Consider the following 10,183-nt stretch of genomic DNA (forward strand, 5'->3'; position numbering starts at 1 on the left):
CTGCTCATTCTCTGCCCAACCTATAGGTGTGTCTGGGATTGCCATAACCCAAGTGCAGGACCTTACGCTTCAGTTTGTTGAATTTCATGAGGTTTGCATCATCTCACCTCTCAAGCCCAGCAAGGTCACTTGGGACATGGTCCCCTGTGACAAGGGCAGTAATGTTTCATTTGAAAATTTGGGAAGGAGGAGGTAATCTGACTTAACTCCAAATATTTTTTTATTTTCCAGTCTGTTGCTGTTAGGTGTGCTTTTTCTCCATATGTTGACTCTATATATTAACTTGTAATGGCTAGAGAACATATTATACTAATTGGTCAGTATGCATGCCTTATGTACCTGCAAACTACTGGGGGTGTGCATTTGCAGCAGGTATTTTGACAAGTATCTGTTATGTATATTAAACTTGGGTGTTTACAAGTTAATTGTTTTAAGAGAGAAAAAGCCCTTTTTTAAAAGAGTTTTTAAGGTTTATCAGCATTCTTTAGAGGTCAGCTATATGTAAAATACAGTGATTATTTTACATCTATGTTCTTCTCTTTGTGCATATTTGAATTTCTTTCATTCCACAGTCTTAAAAATGTATCTTTCTTTCTGTCTTCATAGTATTGCTTCATTCTCTTGAACAAAATTTTGTAGAACCAGTTTACAGGTGCTACTACAGCTTTTTCTATTGGCAGGGATGCAAAAATTTTTTGTCTTTCTCTTCCAGCTGGCTCGATCCAAATTCTCCTTGTGTGGTCAGTACTATGCCATTTTCAGGCTTCTTTTTCCTGGGCAAGCTTGTCTGCCTATCACAACATTCTGGCATAGGTTTCAGAAGTCTGTATGACATACATGAATACTCCATCCTGAAGCAGAACCAAACAGCACCAGAAAGCCATCATAAATAATGTGTGTTTGTGGCATCCTAAAAGGGTGAAAGTGTTCTCCTTGTGTGGTCAGTACTATGCCATTTTCAGGCTTCTTTTTCCTGGGCAAGCTTGTCTGCCTATCACAACATTCTGGCATAGGTTTCAGAAGTCTGTATGACATACATGAATACTCCATCCTGAAGCAGAACCAAACAGCACCAGAAAGCCATCATAAATAATGTGTGTTTGTGGCATCCTAAAAGGGTGAAAGTGTGAATTCTCAAAAGCCCTGTGCCCTATTATCCTGTAGCTTCAGGCTACAGGATACATGATGTGGATACAGACTAATTAGGTAAACACAATTGCAACAAGTACCCAGGACTTAGCTAGCTCTACCAAATCAATCTTTCTTGTATACATAAGATGAATTAGCGGACCATTGTGATGATAGCTCCTTTAGAATTTCACTTACTTTAAAGCCCAAAAGGGCAAAACTTTGGCAGCAGATAAAAGACATTGTGAATGAGAAGTACCTGTGGATAAAGACAGGAACTATCTTCATTTCAGCATGTTGCAATAGTATATTGAATTCTAAGATACCACCTAAGGTAGCCTGCTTTGCTGCTGGTGGAAGTTGGTTTGCAAACACAAAGAGATAAAGAAAATAAACTGTGGCATACCCAGATTAATTGCGAACCTCAGGACTTAAACTTCTCAGTTCGTTTTCTTTTTATGTCCTGACCTCAGAACAACTTATTATAAATACTTTGCGTTGATGAGTTGAATCATTAGGTGATTAGTTGAATCATATTTTTTTCTTCTTCCTAAAAGGAAGGGAATTTTTTTCAAAGTGGGTTTGGGATCGATATTTGCTGTGTCTGTGCTATACGCATTTGAGACTATTATGCGTGGGTTTTTTATCTTGTAACATGTTAATGAACACTAGCAAGAACGTAAATTAGCAAGAACAGTTAATAACTTTCAAATCCGTAGATCACATAAGACTGAACATTGTAGTATTACGGATGCATGTACTGGGATCAAACTGCTGAATATTTTAACTCCAGGGAAATATGCTTAGTCCTTGACGCCTGTGTCAGAGTGTAAGGCAGTATTTTAGGTGGCAAACAAAGTAAATTGAAGAAGTTTACAATCACAGTTTTCATAGCTATCGTGCTCTGAATTTAGTGACTGCCCATGCTTGTAACTATACAAACTGAGGAGCATTCCTACCAGTAGTGTAACATTTAACACAGTTTAGTTGAAATTGCAGTGGAAGTGATAGTATACATTTCAGTTATCAGAGTGTTTTAATAAATTATGGTTTTAGTCTTGTTAAGAATAGGTGAAAGGTGTCACTAATCACTTATTCAGATAAATGACAGTGTAATTCTTGTCAGTTAACATTTCAGATATATATATGTAGTTAGTTGTGCTTGGAGTTTCTTGCTACTTATTGTTAAAATGCAAAGGCATCAGTCTTCCTTTTGTATTTATGCAGCATATAATTTTAAATGTTAAAATTATTTTCATCTTTCAAAAAAAATCATAATAATACTAATTTAATTGGCTGTGTAGCTATCCTGTATTTCAGCTTAAATGCTGTTTAGAATAGAGATGAAATGTTAATTTTTCTAGAACCTAAATAGAAGTTCCTGGCCAAAACATAGAGCTTAAAAGCTTGATGGAACAGATCCTTCACAGAAGCTACGTTTTACTTGGGTGGCTTTTACTTGCTATACACATGGTACTTTGTGTCATATAAATCATCTTGAAAACCCAAAAGCTTGGAATAAGAGAGTAGAATGGAATAAAATATTTCAGTTGGAAGGGATCTGCATCAATTGTGTAGTTCATGATTGGGCTGAGCACTTCTGGGCTGACTAAAGGTTAAAGCGTGTTGTTAAGGGCATTGTCCAAATGCTCCTTAAACACTTGACAGGTTCAGGACATTAACCACCCTCTCTAGGAATCCTGTTCCAGGGTTGCCCAGCTCTCTCTCTAAAGAAATGCTTCTTACTGGCAAGTCTGAACCTCCCCTGGTGCAGCTTTGAACCATTCCCACACATTGTATCACTGGCTACCAGGTAGAAGAAATCAACACCTCCCTCTCCCACTTCCCCTCCTCAAGAAGCTGTAGAGGCCAAGGAGGTCACCCCTCAGTCTTCTTTTCTCCAAACTAGACAAGCCCAAAGTCCTTAGTAGCTCCTTACATGACACTGTATCCAGTCCTTCCACCAGATTTCTTGCTGTCCTCCAGACACATTCGAGGACCTTCACAACGTTCTTAAATGGTTGGCCCAGACCTGCACCCAGCAGTCCAGGTGAGGCCCTGCCCTAATGCTCAATGCAGCAGGACAGTCACCTCTTTGACAGCCAGTGATGCTGGGCTTGATGCACCCAGGACGGGGTTTGTTGCCCGTCTGACTGCCAGGGCATACTGCTGGCTGCTACAGGGCCTGGTGCCCAGACCCCTCTCTGCAGGGCTGCTCTCCAGCCACACTTCTCCCATTTCAGACTTGCCTAGAATTTTTCTATCCCAGGTGCAGAATCTGGCATTTCAACTTGCCACTTTCATGTTACTGGTGATTGCCCAGTGTTCCACTCTATCCATATCCCTCTGCAAGGACTCTTGTCCCTCAAGAGAGTCAACAGCACCTCCTAGTTTGGTATCATCAGCAAACTTACTAGTGGTGTATTCACTCCCTGTATCCAGATCATTATAAAAATATGAACAAAACTGGCCCTAGAATTAAGCCCTGCAGGGCATTAATAGAGTTAAACAAGAAGTAGCTTCAAGTTTTCAGAAAGGGCAAATGTATAATTTAGTATCTAGAGAATCTGTCTTCAAATCGAACATATTTTGTGCTCAAAAGTAGTTAAGAAGTGGTTGTGTAACCTACCTAGATTATGGTTAGGTTACTGGTGAGCTATGTGTCTGTCAGGTAAAGGTTAAATTTCATTTTTCAAAAATTACACTAGAAATAGTGAATGAAATAATTAGCAGTGAGAGCAATTTCTCCTTAAGGTTGTCCTAGTAGAACCTGGTGGAAGACTCATTTTAAATACAGATCACACATATTTCTGAGCTTGTTAAAGTAATTAACATGTTTTAGTGGTGACCAGTAGTGGTTGATTTATGTTGTGCAGTAAAAGTGAACACATATTCATTGTTGCCAGTGGTCACCCTGGGGAAATCTACTAAAAGAAACTCCAGCAACATAAATCTCTCAAATGACACAAACCCCACCAGTTGGCACAGTAAACATTGAATCAACATGGCAGTGAGGAATGGGTGTCACCTGTAATGCCACTTTTAAGTGCAGTTACCACCTTTTAACGATTGATTCTCTGAACAAACAAGGCCACAAACTGCAACAAGAAAATGAGAGTAGAGCAGCAGTGGGAATGAGCAGCAGGTGGTGTAACCTTGGTGTGTGGTACTGCTGTGGCTTAAGCATTGTGGAACAAGTAACCTAACATTCAGAAATAGGATTTAAGTGTGTATATTGTCTTCATTGTTTGATTGCAGCACTCTGTTTATACAGGAAAGTGGCTACAGTTTAGAACAACTTGACCTTACCATGATGGTCTTTTCAGCTTGTAGTTTTTATCATGCTTTTAAAATTTGATCTTTCCTTGATTCAGTGTGATTGATATTTTGACCTCATAGTATTTTCCACTGAAGTAAGTCAGTGAAAAAGTCACACTATTAAAACAGAAGACGTTTTTGCCAAGTAATAGTATGTTTTCTTACATAATAGTGTATTTTTAATAATGTAATTATTTGTAAAACTAATGTTAAATTACTTGTACAATTATTTGTAAAAGATTTGTAAAACTACTATTAAACAGTTAAAAGAAATTACTCCTCATAGTTATCACAATAAAATGTGTCAGTTGCCCTGTAAAAAAAAGGAGAAGATAATTTTATATGGATGGTACATTCAAATATCAGCTATAGTATTTTTCAGTTTCTGCTATACATAGAGTGAATTCAGCCAATGGTGATAAACTACACCACTAAAATTAGAGATAGTCCTGTGATATTTGAAGTAGAATAGGGAGTGCTTGTTAAAAATGTCTACAGAAAATTTCAAGTGTTTTTACAAAGTATAAGTGGTGGTTTCCATTGCTTTCGTTTTGGCCATTTAATGTAGCTAATTAACTGTATGCCTTTTCTTACTGTGCATCACCTTGTCTCTGTCATTTTTCATGTATGTTTTGGATCTTCTGGCCCTCCAGTTAAATCACACTTAGGTTCTAATTTTTTTTTCTTTAATATTGTTGTTGCCACACTGATCAAAATTAAAATATCCACTGTTATTAAAAAAAAGAAAAGAAAGGGAATGGATGTGAGAGTATTCATACATTTGCATTTGAAGAAATTCTGCTTTGTATTTTAGTTATACTGTGTTTTCTTTTCGTTTTAAAAAGCAAAATTACTGTGAACAAATCTGCTTTTCCAAAGGCTGGATCCTGCAGTCTGTGTAACTCCTGACTCCATTTACTTTGACAGTGGGGAATATTCAAAGGGCAGTAAGTAGGGGAGATGTCCTGTCCCAGTGAAGCTAATAGCATAAAATCTATTGAATTATTTTTGTTTAGGATTAGATTCTGTGATTCCAGAGAGATAATGTTTTGTTTCTAATTCAGTTCTTACTGCAAGCTCTGCATGTCTCTTCCTAATCTAGTTGAAGGGAAAACATATGGAGGCCTTTCTTACAATTGTTTAGGAATTATTTTTTTTTACTTTATTCACTATTTTTTTGTTAAATCGGGGTTATTTTTATTTCAGTGCAGCTCACCAGTAATTCTGCTCATTTGAGCTCATTCTAAGCAGGTTGGAAGGTACAATGGACTTTGAGGCTGTGATCCTGCAGTATATATGCAAGCAAAATGACTTTTTGACCTCATTGAGGAAGTTTGTGTTCACTGGGACTCTGGAATGAGGCCTTTTAGTAGAATATGTGCCCTAGCCAGGAATAAAGCAGGCATTTCTATTGATCTGTAAGCAATCTGTCAAAACTTCTCTGATCAGGCTTTTTTACTATCCCATCTTGAGTCCTTTTTTTAATGACATCTATTATCAGATTGAAATGGCGATTGAGACACTGCAAAAGTCTGATGGTCTGTCCACTCACAGAAGCTCTCTTCTCAACAGTCATGTAAGTTGTCTCTTCACATACACTCTCTCTTGCTGGTTCTGCATGCTTAGCCTGCCTCTAAATGTTTGTTTTATTTTATTACTACTTTTTGCTCTTAATCTTCCCATCTTAGTTGCTTGTAATCTTTTACTACACCTCCCATGGCTTTATTTTGTCAGATCAAATGTCTTTATGGTATATTGCAGAGTGCTACCTGTTTCCTATGCTTTACACCTGTGTTAAGACAAGTTAACACATTTGACTGTTTTGCGGGTTATGGTGTAAATGTCAAGCTAAGGTTCAATTAATTCTAACTTAGCTGGCCTCTGCCATGTTAAATAAAGTTGTCTACAAAGTAAAGTCTGTGTACCCTGTACTAATTTAGGGGCATGTGAAGAGGAAGAGAAGAAACAAACAGCATGCCTAAATAATATATTTAGATTATTTCTAGGTGTTTCTTCATTTATTCTGACTAGAGAGTTTATTAGAAAGTTACTTACTTAAGAATCTTAAAGATCCTTACAATAACCTGGTAAAACCTAAAATATTGTCTTAATTTGAAGTACATAGAAATGTCTTATTCAGCTGCCTTTTAATTTATTCTCACTTTGCAAGTTTTGCAGTTAAGAACTTTCCATAATCAAAGCTGAAAGATATTTGGGCGAAACCATGATCTACAAATACAGTGATAATTTCATTATATGTAACTTTAAAATAAAGGAAAAAGGCCCAAAATTAATTTTAAACTTACTATATATATATATGAATATTACTTTGTAAGTTGTTAGTCTTTCCTGAAATTTTTTTCTGTTGGTATTTGTGGGTTTGTATTTTTGCCATGTTGATTGGTTTGTATTCATCTTACTTTTTTCCTTCTCAGCTTTACGTATTATATAAGTTCAAATTACTTTATTGTCTTACAGAATAAATTTAAATTTAGTTTGCAGTCTTAAATGTAAGAATACGGTGGCAGAGACTGTTCCTCAGAAATAAAACTAAAACTGAATGTGTTAAGAGGTTTGAATATTGGGGTTTTTTTCTGTAGGGTTCTGCTTATGTCAATGTCAAAAATCAAAAATTTTTAGTGGAAAATTTAAGCTAACTATTTTTAGGAAATCTAAAATTGGAAGGGGAAAATTGTATTATAAAAAGTTACGCGAAGTGATAGACAGAAGGTTTCCACCTTGTGTATTTACAAAATAATTTTTTTGAAGATAAGACAGTGTCAACATTATTATTTGATACATAGTATTAGACATATAATATCAAAATTGTTTGAATGTAATTTTTCAAGGGACCATAACTTTTTTGGCAAAGGTTTAGAAATCTATGTTAAGACTTGGAACACTAGAACTGTTGCTAAGTTTGCATTTATTCCTGTTATGAAGACCAGAATCATGGTATAAAAACAAGAAAAAGTACAAGTTAAGGTGCAATGCCTCGGTAAACTGTTTCACTCATTGCTGGTGCTGTGCTCTGTTCACAGTATGTTCCCAATGATGAGATTTGCGTCCAGCTATGGAGGCTTATCAAGGTGTTTCTTTCTTATCTATGAAGGCTTTCTGAAGATTATTCTGATAGAGATGTTATCTCTGTGGGGAAAAAATGCTAAAAAAACCCTTGTGCGTGATTTTTGGCAATCAGTGTTTTCTAATTTTGGTCATTTTGAAAGAAGTTCAAAATCTAGTTCAAATTTACTGGATGTTTTACCTGTTTCTAAAGCAATACTGTCTTTAAACTCAAGGACAGTATGGAGGAAGTTTGAATGCAGGTTTAGTCTTTGTCTCTTCAAACTTTCCTTGATTTTGAATTACAGCGGTTTGGCATTAGTAAGACAACTAGGTTTATATTTAGAATAGAATTCTAAATTGTGTTGATGCCAAGAAAAGGCTGGAAAAGAACTACTCACAGACTTGTATCTCTGAGTAGCAGGTATTTGTTTATTCAGCACTGGGCACAAGGGGGATCACTCCACCAAACTTGTGCAGCCAGGGACAAAACTTCATGGTTTTTATCCATTAAATGCTCATACATGTTAATTATTAATTGTCACCATCCCCTCCCTCAGCCTGCGCTTAGTGGCCCTTTAGGGCATATTTCCCTTTTTTCACTTAGCTGGCATTTCCTGGCCCTTTAGGGCTTACTTCTCTTATCAGGGTGTCTCGTTAACTTGCACTTTTCAGATGATAACTTAATTTGCGGGGGGAGGGGGTGGGGGGAAAGCTTGGGGATTGGAATTTTCATCCTATGATACCTCAGCGAGGTTTCGTAGGAATGTTTTTTCCTAAATAGAAGTATGCTCATTTTGAGGAGTTTGCAATTGATTTTCTGATTTCATTTATTTCTGCATGAGATTGACTTACTTAATTAGTTGATAGTTGAATGTTTTATAAACATTGCCACTTAATCGGAGTCTGAAAAGATTTCATACCTTTCCCCATTCCAGTATGGCCAGTGCTGCAAATTTAAAAGCCATGATTCAAACCTGAACAGTTTTAGGACTGTATTTCAACTTGAAAAAAAATGTTTGGGTTTTTAAAAAAAAGTGCTTGCAATACTGTTTGGAGACAATTTTCTTTTACAGTTACTTTAATGGTACTTTTTCTTCCAGGCTATAATCTGTCAAGTAATGTTTCAAGCCCTTGATACAAAGTAACTCTTACCAAGAGCAAAAATCTTATATTGCACTTAACTTCTGATCTGTTTTTTTTCTGTGTGTTGAATAATGCAAGTTATGTTTGAAATAACATCTGATGGAAATTCATATAATTAATGAAGTGTACTTGAAGTGATTAATAATAGCTTAGAAACCATCTGGAGGAAAATATCCTTAGTGCTACATACAGAACTTAATTACAAAATAATTATTTTTGTTTGCCAGTCTCTTGAGATTGACAAAGTTTTTCCCTTTGGGGAAAACAGAAATACTTCACATTCTGTATCTGTTCTGATCAAATTCTAGATGTAATAATATATAACAAATGTTATATAAATGTATAGATAGAAATGTAGATGTAATAACAGATTTTAAATATAAATAGATTGCAATAGTTGAAAGACATAATTACCCTTGCTTCTTAGCCCAACAGGCTTGCATCAGGTCATTAGTGAAACAAGTTTAATACGTTCAGACAAAAGTCAGTGTTTGCAATTACACTTATTCTTCAGCTTTATTTCCAAAGGCCAGATGCTCAGTGTGGAAGCACTTGTGACTATTAAGACATAGAAAATAATGATACGGTTAACTGATTATTAACTGTACATGTTCATTTTGTTTATTTTTTATGGAAAATTATGTGCACACCAAGCTAAAATTTTTATGCCTTGGAAGCATGTACATCTTACTTCTCTATTTTTCTAGAGCTTAGAAAATTTTAGGGGAACTAAAACTGTGACAGGTACTGGAGAAAGATAAGTGTCCTAGTTTACAATGTAGGGTGTAACCAATGGTATGTATTCTATTATAGTCTCACAAACTGTTAAAGCAGGTAGGGGCTTTATCTCCTACTCATCCCTGATGGCTCCCTCAGGGGCTGTCTCTGTTTAATGGACTGTCAGGGACCCAGGCATGACCCATAGAATTACATCCTCCCATTGGGATGCTTCACCCTAAGGGGAGCCAAGCATTCCCAGATGGGGTGGGGAGCCCAAGCATTCCCACAGGGATATAAGCTGGGGTTTGGACCAGCACAGAGCCCTTTGCCTGCTGGATTCCCAGAGGACAAGGGCTGCCACTTGGACCTTCAGGTGAGGACCAGACCTGTGGGATCACTGCTCCAACAGACCCATCACTCCAGGAAGACTTCAGCCACCATTTAATTGGACTACTACCAAAACCCTGACTGACAGGGAGTTAGGTTACTTTCTGACTCTTGACAGTGATTGCTTTTTGTCCTGTTGCATTTATTGTTTTATTTTTCCTTATTAAATTGGATTTCTGACTTTGGAGTTTCTCACTGGTTCGCTTTCAAACCAGAACATATTTTGGTGCCCAACGTGGGGCTCAATACTGAGAAAAAGTCAGAATTACAATTTTAGTATTGCGGAAGTCACCTATTCACTATGATGCTAAAAATGCTTACATTGGTCTTGTACCTAGGTATATTTTTCCGCACATGGGGGGGAAGTACCTGCCGGCTGTAATACTCCTGTATGGACCAGGGTATGGTATGAGAATTGCTT

General features: G+C 36.7%; 1 protein-coding gene across 1 annotated transcript in view; it reads left to right on the forward strand.

Moving 5' to 3' along the window:
- Positions 1-6,022, forward strand: part of LOC103812123 (transcription factor RFX3-like) — a gene marked incomplete at its 3' end in the record, with an annotated part of 29,625 nt that extends 23,603 nt beyond the window's left edge. The window contains exon 4 of the mRNA XM_009085130.1: positions 5,948-6,022. Within this exon, the coding sequence (XP_009083378.1) occupies positions 5,948-6,022 (75 nt within the window). The remainder of the gene's footprint in view (positions 1-5,947) is intronic.
- Positions 6,023-10,183: the final 4,161 nt, after the last annotated feature.

This window comes from Acanthisitta chloris, unplaced genomic scaffold, assembly GCF_000695815.1.
Source record: "Acanthisitta chloris isolate BGI_N310 unplaced genomic scaffold, ASM69581v1 scaffold1492, whole genome shotgun sequence".
Classification (NCBI taxonomy): domain Eukaryota; kingdom Metazoa; phylum Chordata; class Aves; order Passeriformes; family Acanthisittidae; genus Acanthisitta; species Acanthisitta chloris.